At 47.3% G+C, this 19,384-nt stretch overlaps 1 protein-coding gene across 1 annotated transcript; it reads left to right on the top strand.

Moving 5' to 3' along the window:
* Positions 1–7,777: 7,777 nt before the first annotated feature.
* Positions 7,778–17,870, top strand: Gem (GTP binding protein overexpressed in skeletal muscle). The gene is made up of 5 exons (XM_021222347.2): positions 7,778–7,905; positions 9,207–9,543; positions 14,293–14,369; positions 15,116–15,320; positions 16,648–17,870. Exons 2-5 carry the CDS (start codon positions 9,216–9,218, stop codon positions 16,923–16,925), a joined length of 888 nt encoding a protein of 295 aa, XP_021078006.1. The 5' UTR covers positions 7,778–7,905; positions 9,207–9,215; the 3' UTR covers positions 16,926–17,870.
* The last annotated feature ends 1,514 nt before the right edge of the window (positions 17,871–19,384 follow it).

Genomic DNA, 19,384 nt, shown 5'->3' on the forward strand with positions numbered 1-19,384 from the left:
GGTCTTGGCATTCCCCTATACCAGGGCATAGAACCTTCACAGGACCTAGGGCCTCTCCTCCCATTGATGACCCACTAGGTCATCCTCTGCTACATATACAGCTAGAGTCACAAGTTCCACCATGTGTTTTCTTTGATTGGTGGTTTAGTTCCAAGGAGCTCTGGGGGTACTGGTTAGTTCATATCATTGTTCCTTCTATGGGGCTTCACCCCTTCAGCTCCCTGGGTATTTTTTCTGGCTCCTTCATTGGGGACCTTGTGCTCTGTCCAATGGATGACTGTGAGCATCCACTTCTGTATTTGCCAGGCACTGGCAGAGCCCCTCAGGAGACAGCTATATCAGGCTCCTGTCAGCAGGCTCTTGTTGGCATCTGCCATAGTGTCTGGGTTTGGTGGTTGTTTATGGGATGGATCCCCAAGTGGGGCAGTCTCTGGATGGTCATTCCTTCAGACTCTGCTCCGAACTTTGTGGAAGAGCTGGCTTCCTGTTTGCTGCTGGGCCTCAGGGACTTGCTCTCACCTCCCAGTACCTAAGCCCTTGCCTGAACTCTGAGTCATTGGTGTGAGACCGAATAGAGAGCATCGGGTACAGCTCTGTGTTTGTTAAGGCCCTTGATCTCTCTTTCTCTCCCTGTTCCTCTACACACACACACACACACACACACACACACACTCGGATAGCTCTCTCAATAGTGTGTGTGTGCATGGCTAGAACACATATGCACAAATACATATTTCATTCCCGATATATGGGTACATAGATGCACTCCCCTCTCAATGTTTGTTCATAGCATGCAAGCACGAGGTGGCGTTTCCTCAATTTCCGTTCTCTCACCTACTCAGGCACAGATCGTCGGCCCTCCTTTGTTGCCTCCCCTCTTCTGAGCACATACCTCTGTTAAAGCTTCTGCCATTTTACTTTGCAGCAATGGTGTCGGGTAGAGTCACTCCCACTCTGCTGACAAATGGCATGGGTCAGTTCTGTCCCTGCGGTGTGATCATGGGTAAAGGACCTAATATCTCGGTGACTCAGTCTTCTAATTTGTAAGATGGGTACTATTAAGGATGCTCACATCATGAGATGGCGTAGGTAAATCGCTCAGTGAACTACCTTGCTCAACAGAAGACAGCTGTGAGCATCACTTGTTCAGTTTGTCCTCTCAGCCATCTATGCAGAGACGGCTGTGCCCTGATATTCTTAGGAACTGAGGAGAAATTGGCAGGGGGATACATTGCTGGCTTAGAGTGATTGCTCTCTCTCTCTCTCTCTCTCTCTCTCTCTCTCTCTCTCTCTCTCTCTCTCTCTCTCTCCTCTCTCTCTCTCTCTCTCTCTCTCTCTCTCTCTCTCTCTCTCTCTCTCTCTCTCTCTCTCTCTCTTTCTCTCTCTTCCTCCTCTCCCTCTACTATTGACCAAATCTCCTGGGGAGGATGGGGAATGGGAGTAGCTGCTTGAAGGCTGCCCACAGAGAGTGCCACACAGAGTTACCACTTTCCCGCCACTGCTGTGTGCTACCTGAGAGGCTGCAAGAGGAAAATAAATCACCTAAGAGTTACCCTTGTTTCACGTTATTTTTCCTAAGTATTTAAAAAAAAATACTTTAAATTAAAACATAATTAAATTACTTCCCCACTTCCTTTCCCTTCCTTTAGTTCCTCCCAGGCCCACTCTGCCACACTCCTTCTCAAATTGAAGGCCTCTGTTTCTTTGATATTTACCGCTTTACACATGCGCGTGTGCACACACACACACACACACATGCACATCTGCTGAGCCCATTACAACTCCTGAACTTAAGGCTCAGGGAACATTCTGGAAGGGGGTGGGGGCAGAAAGATGGTCAGAGCAAGAGGGCCGGAAAATCTGCAGTAAGACTGTGTCTCACAGATATGGCTACCCGAGCAAGACTCCGACAGTGGCAATATTAATAGATACGTTAATGCTGAAGGGGTAAAATCTCACAGGGCCCCACCCAGACAAAGAACTACAGGCACTAATGACTAATGACTGCTGGGAGGGGGAGAATTAGCCTTCTCTATGAAGGAGCCCCTGATTGGTTTGGCAATCATTTTGATCTTGTGTGGGACTCTTCCCTGGCCTCTTGTCTGAGAACATCTGCTGCCGTCCAATCGCATTCTCCCCGAGAGCGGTTTCATTCTGAAGATGCTGTTTAGCTTTCTCGTTCATGTTTTTCTACCTTTGCTAACTATGTATCTAACTGTGCTGTTAGTGCGGCATTAACATTTTTATGTGAATGATCACCCTATCGATATCCTGTAAGTGGCCTTTGCACACTACCAGTGGGCTCTTGATGTTCATTTTTCTTACTATGAGCACATGCGCAGCGCTCATGTTCACTGCTGTATCTGTGCACCGCACGGCGTCTATTGATGATGATGGTAATGGTGATGATGATGGTGATGGTGATGGTAATGGTGATGGTGAGGTGGTTTCTGATGGTTGCTATTTCCAACTGTGTTTTCCACGGCACACTTCTTTTTATTTCCTTGTGTAGTAAGGTGCACATTTACAAGTGGAATAGCTGGGTCATGAAGGATATGAACGCTTTACGTATTGATGGTGGACCACAAACAGAACCATTGTGGCCCATAGTCCGACAGTGGGCGAGCCTTCAATCCTACTTCTTTTGCAAGTAGTGTTTTTGATTTTCGAAACAACGAATGGGGAAAAAACAGCTGCCCTTTTCAGGTCCTCCGGCCCTCCCTGCACCCCACCAGTTGTGTTCTGCTTTCTCTCTGCATGGTCAGTACAGACAGGACCATGGTTACCTCTGCCCCTGTAGCCATGGAGGCTTGCAGCAGGCTGGCCTGATGGCATGGTGGTGGTGGTGGTAGTGGTGGTGGAGGATGGGTACTAGCTGAGAGTTTTTTTTCCCCAGTGGGATCAAATGTGCTCAGCGGGAGTCTGATGAGAAGGGGGGGGTCTCAAGGGGGACACAGCTGGAGGGATTGTCCATCTGGATCCCGCAGGCCTCTGGGTGCTGGGAGGTTATTCTTAGTCATCCTTCCTTCAGTCTTTATTTTCTCTTAATCAGGGCTCTCTCGGTTGTGCAATTGGCAGCCCCCCCCCTTACTTCTGTAAAGCAATGATTTTCCATATAGTAATTCTTTCCTTCTTTAGACTTCCCAGAGTGGGTGGGTGGCTCCTTTTGTGCTCAGATTTTGCACATCGCCTCCCACCCCAGCTCCTCCCCTGAGTACTTTTTGTGGCCGATGGAGACCTATTATGAGTGTCGAGCATTTTGACCCCTCCCCCACCTCCTTGTTTGTTTACAAAGAGCTTAGCCATACCGCTCTCCTTGCTAAATTTTTCCTAGTAACATCTAATGGGAGGACGTTTGCCGCCCTTCCTTCTGCCACCGCGTGTGTCCTGAATTCTACTGGATTAATTTAACTGGAGCCTGAAGAGGCAGCAGAGCTGAGGGCAGGTGGCTGAACTCCAGCGCTTGGCTCCTGCGTCATGGGCACAGTCATTGCTGTGCGGATGGCCTGGTCTGTGGTTCATAAGCGCTTCCACAGGCAGTCTGCAGGACAGCAGAAGCCAGGGCCTCCGAGGCGCCAAGTCATATTTGAGGAGGAGGCAAAGTCTAGGTTTGCTCTTGCTTTTTCTGATGTGAAACCCCCTAGCTTTCCCCTTAACCTATGCAGGGATCACACATGTCTTCAGGAGGCAGTAGCTTATATACAAGGGAAGCGCTGGTCGGAGCCAAAATGTGCTCAGGATTAGTAAGGACGGCGGGAACTGAATGCATACCTTGGCTACATTGCGAAATTGCAAACATTGCTACAGTTTGGATATTGAAAGTCTCTCCTCTCCACTCCCAAAGACCATGGGTTGAAGGCCCAGTGATTGACTGTGAGAAAGGCAGGCTCCCACAAGACTCCATGTTTGTGCCTTTGGTAGGTGGGCCAGGTCTTCAGGGGGTGAGGCCTGATGAGGAGGTACCCTTAGATCATTGGGGCAGGAATGGAGAGACACTGATTTATCAACCCTAGCTCCCCATGTTAGCTGCTTTACCTCCGATTCCGGTTCCCGTCAGGATCTAGCCTTGCTAGATGCCCAAGGAAAAGGGAACTGTAAGTTAATTACCTTAGCTATTCTGTTATAGTAACAGACAGCGGACCAATGCGACATTTAAAATGCAATGAGAAGAAAAACTCATCTCTGTTATATCTTCTTGGTTGTTGGCAGGGAATGGAGAACATTTGCATGGCATTGACTTTGCTATTGTGTAGCTTTTCCTGCCTGGAGGCCATGACACTATCCTGGTTGTGGAAAGCCTATGGCCTGAGGCAGTGTGCTAAAGGGAACTGAACGCTTCCGATGCCTTTGGAATAGGATGTATGTATTATAGCCCAGGCATCTATGAACCCATAATCTCTCCTTCCTAGTTTTCAAGGCACAATCCTCAAGGTCATAGTCCATCAGTGATTAAGAGAGACATGCACCCGATACCTGTATTTACATCCTGAAAGGATTTTGCTCTTTCTCTACTTCTAGCCTCCCTCTTTCATCCCATCTGAAATACTGGAAGCTGCTGCCCAAGTCTCCAGGCTGGCAGAGCATGTGACATGGGCAGGTCCCAAGTTAATCTCACTCAGGGCTGTGTTTAGACTTTGGAGAAGAGACGAGGAGAAAGGAGCCTTGTTCCTTAGGGACATGTGACCCAGGGAAGCTCGTGGGCGTTAGGAAGAGACTCGTGTAGTTCCCCCCAGTACTGGTCAGGCTTCTGTGGAGCAGAGGCGCATGTGCCCTGAAGTGAAACAGCAGTGACGGGAGGGTCGAGCAGGCACAGCTCTGCTACACAGAGCTGTTATCAGGCCGTTCCCCAGTGCTGCCTCTGTACAGGCAGGAGATGTTTCGAGGTCCAACGGGGCTAAAGCCTGTGTGTGTGTGTGTGTGTGTGTGTGTGTGTGTGTATTGCTTAGAAGGAGGATTTTTGTTGTTGTTCTTGTGTAAGGTCCTGCTGCCTTGCTAGACCCCAGCCGCTCATTTTGGTAGGACCCAAGGGAACGTTCGAATGCTGGCAGAAAGAAAATGGAGGAAATATTCACAGGACAAGAACCAGCAAGAGGCTGCCAGTCTCTCCCCCTCAGAACTTGCTGCTTGCCCAGATGCCCTGGTTCTGCCTTCCCCGTGCAGTTTCAGATCCTCAGATGGGCCCAGGAGCTCGTATCCTGGGTAGGCTACTTGGGGCTCTGATAGATAGAATTTGACTCTCAATTGTGCTTTGCAGGTATGATTTTTTTTTTCTCTCTAAATGTGCACTGATCATTCGGTTGGAACCTGTTTTATATTACTATTTTATCATTTGTCCGTGTCTGGCTTCTTGTGGGACAATTTAGAAAGGTAGACCCTTCTCTCTGTCTCTCTGTCTCTGTCTCTGTCTCTGTCTCTGTCTCTCTCTCTCTCTCTCTCTCTCTCTCTCTCTCTCTCGGCTCTTTTCTTTAAACATATCATTTTTATATCTCCTCTCTCCAAAAAAATGTGAAGGTTGGATTGAGCTCTCCAACCTTTACTTTTTTTTTTTTTTTTTTTTTTTGGAGTATTTTACGTATGCCAATGGAAACAGTTCAAGATATTGCCCCCACACACAGTTATAGTATTAATGTGAGGCTCCTCTGTGTGTATGTGTGTGTGTGCGCGCGCGCTTGCCTGTGCATGATGGTTAGAGGCCAGAAGGGGACTGTTTGGATGTCTTCTGTTGCTTTTCACCTTGTTTTCTAAATCGGGGTCTTTCCCTGACCTGTCATTCCCTAGGCTGGCCAGCACCAGTCTCTGCTCATCTCTGTCCTGCAGTCCAGCATTGCGGCTCCAGGCCTGTGGCCGATGCCTGGTTTCTGTGTAAGTGCCGAGGGTCTGAACTCAGGTCCTGTGCGCACTCAGCAGCACGCTCCCACTGAGCAATCTCCACAGCTCCCCAGTGTGAGCTTCTTATTTCTCCTTCTTTATTTTTTTTTTTAAATTTATTTTTAATTATGTGCCGTTACCCCATCCCCCCCCCCATAAGAGATTCTTATCAATGTGAAGAAGTAGGATTAAGAGATAGTGTGATATGCTTGCAGATGTCACAGTGTTTCTGTTGAGAACAGTCGCCAGAGTAAGAGACCTGGGAGGAAATGTGGATATCTTCGTGGAAATGCCTCTCTTCAAAGATGTATTCACAGTTGGGTGGTTGTCTCTCCACCCCTCCTTCTTCTTCTTCCATCATCTCCCTCTTTGTCTCCATCTTTCTTCCCCTCCCCTAGTCCTTTTTCCTCATTTCCTTTCTATATCCATGTCCCTTCCCACCAGGTTAACCTTGAGGAAAACTGTGGCTGGTGAAGAGCCGTATCCAGAGCACTATGGTACCCAGACCAGACTGTACTTTAGTTTGGCCACCTCCTTCCTGAGTGGCCTTCATCCCTCTGGCTTCTTCTCTTCCTTGTGCATAAATAAATCTGGGGCTCTGCCTTTGAGACTAAGGCACTCTCCATCTTTCTTATTTGGTGGATTCTACCTTTGCCAGCTTGGTCCCTGACAGACCTCAGCAGCTGGTCACTTGGATAATTCCCAAATCACATAGATGCCTTGGGGGAAAACTGGGACACCATTGTAACCACAGAGTAGCCCAGCCACTCCAATAGACACTGGTGCTGGCTGCTTCCCGAGGGGCCACCAGCCAACCCACAGCAGAAGCTGGCTGGAGAAGCAGATGGATGTGTTGGAAAGGCTAGCATGGACTCTAAACACAGCATGTGGGAAATGCCCACGTCCCCGGGAAATACCCATGTCCTGGGGGAAGAGGTCACTTAGCTGTGCTGTTTGAAAGGTACTCAGACTAGGCTCTGGATGTTGCCTCCGCCACCACACTGACCTCGGGCAGGTTTCCTTGCAGGGCCTCTTGTTCTCAATCCACAACCGGAGTAAGGAGCAAGGTCCTCCAGGCCCACCAGAACCACAGGTCTTAGCAAACGATAGAAGCAGTAGGGCTCTCTCAGGGGATTGAGCCATCTCCCCATGGTTGGCAAGCCCTGGCTCCAGGCCACAGTTCCAGCCATGCTGAGCAGCTTGGTTCTGAGATGCGCTGATTGGGGTGTGACTAAACTTCTGATGGAGGAGATTCAGCATTGTGGCCAGAATAGGAGGACGGCAGTGTTTAGCGCAAGCTCCTTGGAGCCAACCTGCCCCTTTTCAAGGTCTCCCCCACTCTTTCCTCTGGCTCTTCTCTTTTGGATCTCTGCCAGAAGAAGGAAACAAAGCAGTACGTCCCAACTCAGAGATAAGGAGTCAGGAAGCAGGAAGGGCCTGGTGGCTTCTCAGAGCATGCTGTGGAGGTGGCCTGTTCACTCAGGGTGGCTGTAGCCTCGTCCTGGAGGCCGGAGTCCCGCTCACTCAGATGGATCTGTTTTCTTGGCAAAGCTGGACTCTCGGCTTGGGCTGTTTCTTTCCTCATCCTTTATTCAGACAGCTTACAAGTGCTCTGCTGGGAAGGGCGATTAAGTAGCACTAAGTGTATTTTTCCAGTGTCCACCTGATAAAAATAAAATAAAATAAAATCAACGATTGAACTGTCATTTATTTTTTCTCCCTCATTCCCCTCAAGGGGATAGGGGAGTCACATGACTACGAGTAACTGATTTAGCCAAGTGGCTGCAACTCAGAGTTTGCTGCAGAGCCGCCCCCTCCCGGCGGGAGCGCTGACGTCACGGAAAAGCCCCGTCGCGGGGCTGCCGGGGCGCGCTATAAACGGCGGCGGGCAGCGGAGGCTTCAGGAGGCGGCACTGCCAGCGGACAACACACAGCCTCGGACTGCGGAGCCCGCATCGCAGGCGTCAGGCAGTGCAGCAGGCAGCAGGCATTGTGCGGACCGACGGCAGACGCCCACCCAGCGCCCAGTGCAGCCAAGTAAGGGGCCATGACTGAGGGGCAGTCCCAGTGGGAGCCTCTGTGGGAAGGGGCGTTCCTGGTCTCCGAACTTTTTAAGTTGGGAAGGGAGCCAGCCCCTAGACTTCCTAGGTCTGTGCCAGGGGTTCTGCCGTGGGAGAAAGAAGTTAAGGTGCAAAGGATGCGCTTCTGATGGGGGGGGGGTGTTCCTAAATTCAATTCCGGAGGAGTGTCACCTTACAGATTAGGTGGCCAGGCGGCAGACTTCAAGGTCTAAATGCAAGTCTGTCAACCCAGGAACTGTTTTTAAGGCTTAAAAAGAAACCGGCTGGTTTTGGCTCGTGGCATAGGTGTGATGTATGGAGTAGGGTGTGTGAGCTGAGCGCGATCCTCGCGCTCACGCGGGGATCTTGCTGAGTTAAAACCATGGAGTGGTTATCTCGGTCAGTCTTGGCAGCCTGTCCCCGCTGCCTGTCAGGCGAGGCGGTCTTGCAAGGAGAAAGTTGTAGGAAGTTGTTGAGTGGCTTTTTACTTTAGAAAGGTGCAATTCCGAGCTAATTAAATCACGGAGTGGACGAGGTTCCTTAAGAATGAAGCACTTTTTGTACAAGTGTGATGTGTCTGAATGTGAGTAGGTCCTTCCCCTGTCAGAAGAACCAGCCTCAGGGCTGGTATGCTAAACAGTGTCTGTAGATAAGAGGGTAGAGCTGAGGCGTGACACTCAAACAGAAACTGTCCCACTCCCCAAATAATGGTCTCTTCAGGCAACTGGAGAACATCAGGGCAACTTTACTAAACATGGAAGTTCCCCCAAAGTGCCTGTCCAGTCCAGCCAAGGGAGTGATGTCATTGCCACGTGTTTCCCACTGAGGCACAAAAGACTGCAGGACGCGGGTGCAATTAAGAGCCATGTTTAGACAAGAACAGTTAACCTGGCCAGCTGGTCCCCAGCAGCTCTGACTTGTTGCTGATGGTAAAGTCATTTCTGGAGGTAATGGGTTCCTTCCAGCTGCCTCTGTACCAACTCCCAGTGGGATTTCCAGAGCTCCTTTAAGGACGGAGGAAGCTTATGGGCAATGGATGGTGTTACTGCTACTACAAATGACAGCCTGATTGAGAAGCTAGTTACTGTGTGTGTGTGTGTTGTTGTTGTTGTTGTTGTTGAAAATTTTGCTTGCTAGGCTTAGGGGACAGTTTAGTGGTTGATCCTTATATTAAGAATTCATACCCATCAAATGAAGCACCAATGACAACTGGGTTGAGCTCCCCTGGGCCTGGCTCATTCTTAATCATATTGCCATCTCTACTGCTCTGATTCCTAGGATCCCGAAATGACTCTGAATAATGTCACCATGCGCCAAGGCACTGTGGGCATGCAGCCACAGCAGCGCTGGAGTATCCCTGCGGACGGCAGGCATCTGATGGTCCAGAAGGATCCCCACCCCTGCAACCTCAGAAACCGCCACTCTACCGCTCCGGAAGACCCCTGCCGACGGAGCTGGTCGTCCGACTCCACGGACTCGGTCATCTCTTCTGAGTCTGGAAACACCTATTACCGAGTAGTGCTTATAGGGGAGCAAGGGGTGGGCAAGTCCACCCTGGCCAACATCTTTGCAGGTGTGCATGACAGCATGGACAGCGACTGTGAGGTCTTGGGAGGTAGGTGGCCCAGCCCTGGTGGGCTTCTGTCTTGTAAGCAGGAAGAGTGAGAGGGAGTGGGTCATTTTTTTTTTTTTTTTCTGCAGAAGTGGGAGCCAGGCATAATGGTACACACTTTGCAATCCCAGCACCGGGAAGGAAGAAGCAGAAGTCATCAGCTACACTGAGAGTTTGAGGCTAGCTTGGGCTATGTGACTCTGTCTCAAAAAAAAACAAACAAACAAACAAAAAAACCAACAAACTGAAACAAAATGTATCTTCAGAATTAAGAGAAAATGTATGCCTTCTCAATACTGAGATGGTGACAGAGGCCTAGCTGGCACAGAGCCTCAAGTACAAAAACAGACAAGACAGGAGGAATATATGTACGCAGGACCAAATCTGTTGACTCAAGTTATCAAGGGGCTTTCTGAAGGTCAGGTCAGAGGGGTCCAAGAAGGCTGACTCTAGCCTGGACCGGTTTTGGAGAGTTCATCACTACTGGAACTTTTTCTGTGACTATGCATAAAACTAAACTGATTTGGTGGGGAAAGAAACTTGCTAGAGTGGATCGATTAGTGTGTTTCCACTAACATTAGAAGCATTTGCAAGTGTAAGTAGGTCAAATGCTGTACTTGAAGTAACATAATAACTTAAAAAACTGAGCTATAAAGATGGTGATAAATGCCCTGTATAGAGGCCTGACAGGTCCCCAGATGATTTTCTGTATATGACCTATTTCCAGGGTTTATTTATTTAATCCTTACCTATTTCTAGACTCACTTTGTACAAACATACATACACAACAATAGGTGATAGCTTTTTTATATTCCGGGGTGGAAATTACAACTGGGTAGCCAGTTGTTGTCATACAATGTCCTTCAGCTAGAGCTCCAACATCAGTATATGTGCCCAGAACAGCTGCACCTCCTACTGACAGCTGTAGAAATGGAGGAAGGATTGTTCAGTGTTTGAACCCCTCACATGGTCGGTCCCCACTTTCAGTTAAAACGAGAGGAGGAAGCGTGGGGAAGATGGCTTAGCGGTGACTCATTTCTCTCTATTCAATGTGCGCAAATCTTACTCCTCACTACAACCCAGTTCATGGGAAGGGTTCATTCTCCTCAGCTGTCTTGGTGTTAGGGAGTTAGTGCTTCAAGAGGCAGCTCAGGGCTGGCTGGCCATGAATGATGGCTCACTGATGTAGCATCCATTCCTTTCTCCACTCCCAGAATCTCAGGGTCAAGGAGAAACAGGGCTGGCGTTGTCCAGTCGCTTTGCTCTTTGTACCGGCCGGTGGGTGCTAGAAGACAGCAAAGGTAGCTAATACTCAGAATGGGTATTTGCAGTGGGAGGGGCCTTCCCGAAGTGCCTCATGGTTGCTGAGTATCTCAGTCCTTTCAGAATTCCTATGCCCATGTGTGAGCAGGGTCTTAGGGAGGATGATTGGCAGGTGGAGAACCACCCTTCGGGGAAGCTGGGTGTAGAGGCTGGGGTTTTATGATCTTACGTTGGTTCTTTACACTTCTACTAGCGTGGGTCCTGAGCGATGTGTTGGCACTTCCTAATGTGCTCTGGGTAATGCATATCGATATCTCCACAGGGGTGAAGGCTTACAGAGCTAAGTGGCTCCTAGGGTTGGCATCCAAACCTGCCTGTGGTTTAACCAAAAACCCACTTTCTTTCACTGTCCCCTGGATTTAACTTTCAAATGCTGTTAAGTACACGGCACACCGGTCAGCACCATGTAGACTTTGGGTACCCCCTGACGGCTGAGTGTAACCGAGAACATGGTGGCATTAGCAAGTACTGGGGAGCGTAATAACTGCTCTAACTGTAATATGACATATTACATTATATTATATGTAATATAACATGTAATGCTGACATAGGGGCAGGATTGTTTTATTTGTTTAAAGAGAGAGGAGTTAAAAAGTTAGAGGACAGTTGACCCAATAGAAGTGTTTGCTCATTAGAAGGGGTGGTGTCTATTCAGAGGGCAATACCCAATAGGCATAGAGCGACGGGACTGAGATGCAACTAGAAAGGGAAAAGTAGGAAACTTCTTTGGAGAGAGACGGGGATGGTGCTTTTCCTTAACTGTGACTAGACTGAGCATCTGATACTGAGAAACTTCTCAGGGATGGATCCATCCAGTATTATACACCCTCTGTGAGTCGGCTACATTCGTTTGGCTTAGAGGTGCATTAGGAGTCATTCACATTGACTTGTCAGCCTTACGTTTCCCCAGAGGAAGGTTTTCCAAAGTGCACCCATGCATTGGTTTTATCTTTTCCTTTCAGCATTTATTTACCTGGGAGAATGTATGTGATAGTCTGTTCTTCCAGCCTGTTGCAACAGTCATATGATTCTCCGTGCATAGTTAATTCCAGCTGTCCATCCACCCATTCATCCATTCATTGATCCATTCATTTATAAATTGTTAGTGAACTTGTAGCACAACCCTGGGTGAGGCACAGTGGGAGTAGAAGGCACACGCAGAGCCCTGAAGTTTTCCTTTAGCAGTCTCACAGTGTGCAATGGAGGTCAGACATACATTCATTGGAAAGCAAGCCAGGACGTGACGGCGATCTTGGGTTACGGGGAGAAAGTGGAGTTTGGAGAAAAGAACTCTGTCTGTGTAAATCAGAAAAGGCTTAGTGGAAGAAAAGGTCTGGCCTTGAAGACAACCAGGATTTCGGAGGCCCGAGATGAAGATGCTCACAAGCACAGGGAACAAACTCTGGATTTGGAGTGTAATGAGTGGGTAGAGACTCCGCCACCCCCAGGTGACACAGACTTAGCTAAGTGCTCTTGGGTTAGCTTCTTTACCTCAGGAAGCTTCCTCTCCAGTATAATTGGAGTGATACGTCCTAGGGTGGCACAGGTACCAAAGGAGAGAGCAGAGAGCGACAGCACAGTGTTGGCGAGTACTGCCCAGAGAATCAACATTGTTTACAGCCCGCTCTGCAGCTCCATTTCTTTCTTCATGGTTCAGTATTCTGTTTGTAACCTCAGTCCCCATGGCCAGAAACCTGAGCCGTAGGCACCCTGGGAACATTGTCTAGAGCCACATGGGTAAGAAAGGGGTAGATACTAGATTTGAGGTGAGGTTTGTGTGTGCTCACAGTCACAACACCATGGCATTTGCTGCTCATCCATTTGGGACACGTACCATGGGTCAGGCACATGATGGGTTGGGGGATCAGGGATGGAGGCACAGAAAACAAAGCAGGAGGAGGATATGGCACAGGGTAGTAAGTACCTGGCAAGTGTCACATGTTCGAGAGTAAATAACACAAAGATTTACAGAGCAGGAAAAGAAGCCCAGAGCTTTGATGCGGTTTTAAATTCACACCCAGGAGTACCTCCTTAGCAGGGATGAGCCCTACAGATATCTAAAAGAAGAGATTCAGGTGTAAGGGCCAAAAAGGGATAAATTGCTAGGAAAGTTCTAGTTTCAAAAAGATGGAACTAAAACCAGAAAACCCCAGAGGACACATGAGATTGGTGCACAGGGTTGATGGGAAATCCTCTGGCAAATATCCCAGGACAGCTGTTTTTCCCAGATGGAGCTCCTCTGGTCCGTGACTGTTGTCACTCTTCACCCACAGCCAATGTAGGCTCAAATGCAGGGGGGAAGTTTCCATTACTTTCTACATAACAATGGCACATTCCTGTAATCCCAGCACCCAGGAGGCAACTTCTAGGCCAACCTGATTGTTTAGTGAGTTCTAAGCTGGCCAGGGCTACTAGCAAGAATCCATCTTAACACAACAAAGCAAATGGGGTGGAGGGTTAAAGAAAAATGATGGTTCAATTAGGGACCATCTCAAAATATTTTTCCTTGTGCTTCTGCAAAGAGGAGAAACGTTGCTGATCTCAGTTTCTGAAGTGTTCAGTGGCCACCCACTAGAACTCAATGCAGTTCCCATAAAGATTATGGAAATTGGGCTTATAGTTAAAACGTCCCATAATGGAGCTTATAGTTAATGCTTTCTCATAGCTTCAGCCATTGAATTGGAGTCAAAAGGTCTTAGGGAGTTTATTTATCCTTATAAATGGCTTTTCTCCATAAAAGGCCCAAGAATGATGAAAATGATTCCCTTTTAGCTCAAGCTATTTAGCCTTCCACAGAGCTGTGGGAGATCTGCTTAGTGACTGGAGGACTGTGTGCTGCATGCCGAAGGAGAACACACACACACACACACACACACACACACACACACACACACACACACAGGGACCAGAGGTCACTGAACCATGCCCCCAGCCCCTAAAATGATGTCTTTGAAGTTCATTTTCTGCCTCTGTCTGTCTGTCTACATATATTCATATACATACTCACACACACACATATATGAAAGGTACATGTTCATGTGGAGGCACATATGTGTGGATATGTGTGCATGTGCATCTGGATTCTAGAGGTCAGCCTTGGGTGTTGTCCTTCCATAGGCATGAGTCTTGTTTTGGGAGGCAGAGACTCTCAGCTAGGCTGGCCCATTGTTGCACCCTGGGGATCTGCCTGCTTTCTGCCTCCAGAAACAAGGGCTCTGAGGGCTTCTCACCGTGCTTGGCTTTTGATGAAACTCAGGTCCTTGTGCTTGCACAGTAAACACTTACTGACTGAGCTGCGTCCTCAGTCCCTCCCCCACCACCCCTGCCCTTCGCCTGGAGTACAAATTCTAGAGTGAGGTCAACAGGAACCTCATATGCTGAGTTATTTCTCATTCACCTGACTGATAATCAGTGCTCTCTCTTTTCTAGAAGATACGTATGAGCGTACCCTGGTCGTTGATGGAGAGAGTGCAACCATTATCCTCCTGGACATGTGGGAAAATAAGGTATGCAGGGCCTGTAGCTGCCAGTGTCTTCCTTTAGGGCTCGCCTTTCAACAGGCTGCTTGGTGCCAGAGTGACCTTGTCCTACATAGTAGATGTTCCAGACGAGGAGGGCTCATTTCCTTGATTAAAAGCATTTACTTCTGAAGAACGAGACTGTGCTGGGGAACAGGTCGTTCACAGATGAGCCCTGAAGAACAAACAAATTGCAGTGGTTTGCCCCGAGTTCTATTAAAAACCACAAGAAGCATATTTGCTGTAGGGGAGAGGTCAAACAAGCACGGCCACTTACTTCCAATGACACAGAACCACCTTGGGTGAAGTTGGCTTTCTCCATCCTGGATTCCAACATGGCTTTTGACAGTTTGGGGACCTTCCAGCAAATATGCAAGATCGTTGTTTACTGAGAACTTTCCTATTCTTATAAAAAGATTCTTAATTAGGAGGTTTTTTTAGGGAGCTAGAAAAGGCTGACTGTTGGCAGGTTAGATTGAGTTTGGAAATACTGTTTGTCAAAGTACTTATGCATCATAACAGCGCAAGCTGTGATAGTAACTGGAAAGTAAGTTGTTTGCTATAGAATCAATACAGACTGACTTTCTTTGCATCCTAGACATCCTGGAAGACCAATGCGTTTTGGGGTGTTGGAAGCAGTTTCCTTGTTTTCTCTTACTTGGGATAGGCATGGGGTTTGACACCTTGATTTTTAGGTTAGCCTGAGCTCATGGAAGGTCTCTTTATTTCATCAGGGGGAGAGTGAATGGCTCCATGACCACTGCATGCAGGTTGGGGACGCCTACCTGATCGTCTACTCTATCACAGACCGCGCGAGCTTTGAGAAGGCGTCTGAGCTGAGGATTCAGCTCCGCAGGGCCCGGCAGACAGAAGACATTCCTATAATTTTGGTTGGCAACAAAAGCGACTTAGTGCGGTGTCGAGAAGTGTCTGTGTCAGGTGAGAGGGCATGTGACATGGGCTCCACCCCTGCACGGCACACACTGGCCCACCAGCAGGTTCTCCTTCCCTTCCCCTGCAAGGTTGCATCCAGGGGCTCAGTGGATGCTCCGTGAAGTTTGATGAATACTGTCTAAGACTCTCACGGTTCCCATTGTTTGCACTAGTCATTTGTTATTCTCTGTATCCTCTGGTCTGCCTGAAGGTCCAGCGTACCCACTCCCCCTTGGCTGTTCTGCAGGAGTTACTTTAGGAAGGAGAGCAGCCTCAGGAATTTCCTGACAGTTTTATCCCTTGCTCATCCTTCTGTTCTCCAAGCAGATCCCAATTTCAGGGGTTGAAAAGCCACATATGAATGCAAGGAGAGGAACTCGGGGTTAGGACCCTCATAAGAGAGAGTTTCAAAAGAGACAGCCTTCTATACTCTGCCTGTTGACGTTCCATTTATTGCTCTCTAATCCCAACCCTCCTTTGTAAACTTCTGTGAGCACATTAGACTGATGGAACCACACGTGCTTCCTGGTCCTTAGTTTAAGCATAATTCCTATTTGATGAGTAGGGCCTCCATATTCTTTTTTAGGGCCTTCGAGATCGTATTGGCTCAATGTAGATTTAGTACAACCGTAAAAAAATAAAATTTGGCATTTTCAGTCCCTGCTCAGTCAAGACAATCTTCCCAACTGGTGGGAACGTCTTACTAGGACACAACAGTATTCCACGTTCACATCTTCTCAAACTGAAACTTGGACCCATGGCCATCAAACACAGTGGAATATTTAAAACTGAGAGCTTTAGAAAAATTTGGCGAGTTTGATGGGCTGAGTTTCCTGTCCCTGTCGGCTATGAGCTCCTTCATGTTTTTTTTTTTTTTTTTTTTTTTTTTTTTTTTTTTAAAAAAAAACCATATTCAGTTTCTTTGTCTATCTGATAAGAGTAATGGTATGTTTTCAAGATTGTTCTGAGCAGTGAAAGGTGTTTGGGAAGAGATTAGCCTGGCTTTTGAATGTAGCAAAGCTGTAGTAAGTGAAAGCTATGGCTTTTGCTGTTATAATTCATATCATAGACCTGATGGAGTTGGACTTTAATATAGTGGGTTTGTGGTGAGTCAGATCTAGCCGGCTTCCGGAGATCCTCTTATGGGCTATTTCCACTCAGACCCTGGGAGGATGCATGCTGTAGTGCGTCCTTCTGCCTATAACGTAGCCTACTGCCCCGTGTTACCTACCCCTAGGGAAGTTTTAGAGAGGTCTTCTCCAGCTTGGCCACATTGTACAAGAAGATCATACTCTATGAGCCCTCTGACTTTCTTCTCCCCTTTCCGCTCTAGAAGGGAGAGCTTGTGCTGTGGTGTTCGACTGCAAATTCATCGAGACCTCTGCGGCCGTGCAGCACAACGTGAAGGAACTGTTTGAGGGCATTGTACGGCAGGTGCGCCTGCGCAGGGACAGCAAGGAGAAGAATGAGAGGAGGCTGGCCTACCAGAAGAGGCGGGAGAGCATCCCCAGGAAAGCCAGGCGCTTCTGGGGCAAAATTGTGGCCAAAAACAACAAGAACATGGCTTTCAAGCTCAAGTCAAAATCCTGCCATGACCTGTCTGTGCTCTAGGCACCCAGTGTCATCCAGATGTCCCCTTGGTGGACATCGTTGAAGGCTTTCGGGACCAGTGATCTATATTAGATTGGATACATAAGCATTGTTAGACGCGGCTTCCCCTATTGCAGATGGGAGCCAACAGGTTAGCCTCGTGGGCAACCAAGTACACGGGCAATGAAAGATCTCTGTCAAGAGTCAGTATTTATTCATAGGAAAAGCTTGACCTGCTACGTGAACGTCTCAGACTCATTTAAGGGCACGCTTCGGGTTCACATAAGTTTCTCTCTTCTTTGGACAGCAGAATATTGACGCTTATGAAGAGCCTAGGACGGGAGTTTTCATCATTGAAGTTTTCCTCAGTGTTGTTCTATGTGATTCCCAGGTCCTTGGGTCATATAGAAATGTAGGAAAACGGTGGTAGTTTATTGGAAGGAGAAGGACTCTCTGCATACTTATATCCCTGGAATGACATCTTTAGAGCTGGCCTCATCACAGATGTGACTATTTCTGCTCCAGTGAAGAGAACTGTTAGAATTTGCTGGAAACGGAGGCTTACTAACAGTTTCTGTTTAAAGACCACAGAGATTTGTAGACGTAGGAGCTGATACGTGTACTACTTATAGGTTCAAAAAATTGTTTACTTAGGTGTCGTAGAAGTGTTTATTTTGAGGAAACTATTTTTTTTTTTGCCAAATTCCACTTAGTCAAATCATCTTTTATGTCTTGCTGTTTTTTAAATCATTAAGCTATCATAAAATATTTTTTAAAAAATTTTCAACTATATTGATAACCTGCAGTGCAAAATTTTAAATATAGTCAGAAACCTGTTTTTCTCCCAAACATAAACACACTTCATCCTTTGGGTTGCTCCTTATATGCCACAGCTGAATTATATTTATTATTTTGCAAATAACCATTTTAATATTTGATAAAGCATATTTATGAGCATATTTCTTACTGAGAAAATGTCTGTTTTATTACCTTTTTATATTTTTCAAAATATTCAAGTTTTTACCTATATGTCTTATAATAAAATAAATAAAATCTTTGAAAAGGAAAGCATTCTGCTATCCTCCACGCATGAGACAAGTATGAGTCTTTTCCTCTGGCGTTTAGAACAAGCTGTGTTCCCAAGGGACAGACAGTCTCCCCTGCCATTAGCTAAGTACTTAGCTATTTTTTTTTTTTTAAGAATCCCCAAGTTCTCTCCTTTGGAATCATGGTTCATAGAAAAGAAGAGTTATTTCTGGCTGATTGGGTTGGGAAGGATTTGGGGTCAAATAAAGCTGAGCTAGAATCAAAGCCGATTGTCTTTCAACTTTGGTCTGGCAAATTCCTGACTGAACAGATGGACCTCGCTTTGTCCCTTGAAGGCTCATGGTCTTAGGCTTCACTAAAGCATTAGGGAGGATTTAGAAATGTGTGTGTGTGTGTGTGTGTGTGTGTGTGTGTGTGTGCGTGATTAGTGATTTTCAGCCTAAGATCTAGTCAGGCAAGGCTTAAACCAAATCGCCCTCTTGGCCATTAATACGGCGGCTTGGCATGGCTCTCGGGGCAGTTCTGCAAGGGCAGTGTGTTACCCTTGTCGGAACAGAAGGCCCTGGTGGTCCTCTTTTGCTCTCTTCTGGCTCCCTCTACACACTGCCTCCCTTCCAACCCACTGTCTTTCTGAGGTTGTAGATAACCTCATGGTGATGCTCCCGAAGCCTTCCGCACCACCTGAAGCTTCGGTAATTTTTATTGGCAGCCACCATGTTTTGTTTGATTCCTTTTTTTCCAAGTTGAGGGCAAAGGTTCCTGTCTGTGCACTTTATGTCTTTCGATTGCTCAGAGCAATTGCACAGGGAGCTAACAGGAAAGAGTCGGACTGCACAGGCCTGGGATGGACTTTGGCTCTACCTTCACTTGAGCCAGAGTGTGTCTCTGGATTGATATTCGTTTCTAGCTTTCTCCTCCGTGAAACGGGCTTGCTCACCATCCTTTCCTTCTGAGGTGGTTGTGAGAGTGACATCTGTTTGTGTTGTGCAATGGGAGTTGCAGGGGCGCTTGGGAAATGTAAGCTTCCATAGCTTGGTCCTGTATAGCCTTCCTTCTGGGAAGCTTAGAACTGGCTTTATGAGTCTGTTTTTCTAAGTTCAAATGGAAACCCTTTCAAATCAGAGACAACCGTGCCTTTCCCCTCAACACCCCTACTTTTCAGTGTAGCACCTTATACTGGTTTGAACGTTCATGGTGTTTCTTCGTGAATTTCACAGGCCTTTTGTGACTCCGTGAGGGAGACAGAATTCTTTACATCACACGCACACACATAAAACACACATTGTCTGGTATACATACTGTGAACACATAAAAGTATACAAATTACAAACAACGCACACAGATGACTCATGTACATTTTGCTATTAATTTTCTCTGTTTTAAAACTCAACTTTCCTTCAAATTCTTTCAGACAAGTCCCTCCTCCCCTCAAT

This window comes from Mus pahari, chromosome 22 (assembly GCF_900095145.1).
Source record: "Mus pahari chromosome 22, PAHARI_EIJ_v1.1, whole genome shotgun sequence".
Taxonomy (NCBI): Eukaryota; Metazoa; Chordata; class Mammalia; order Rodentia; family Muridae; genus Mus; species Mus pahari.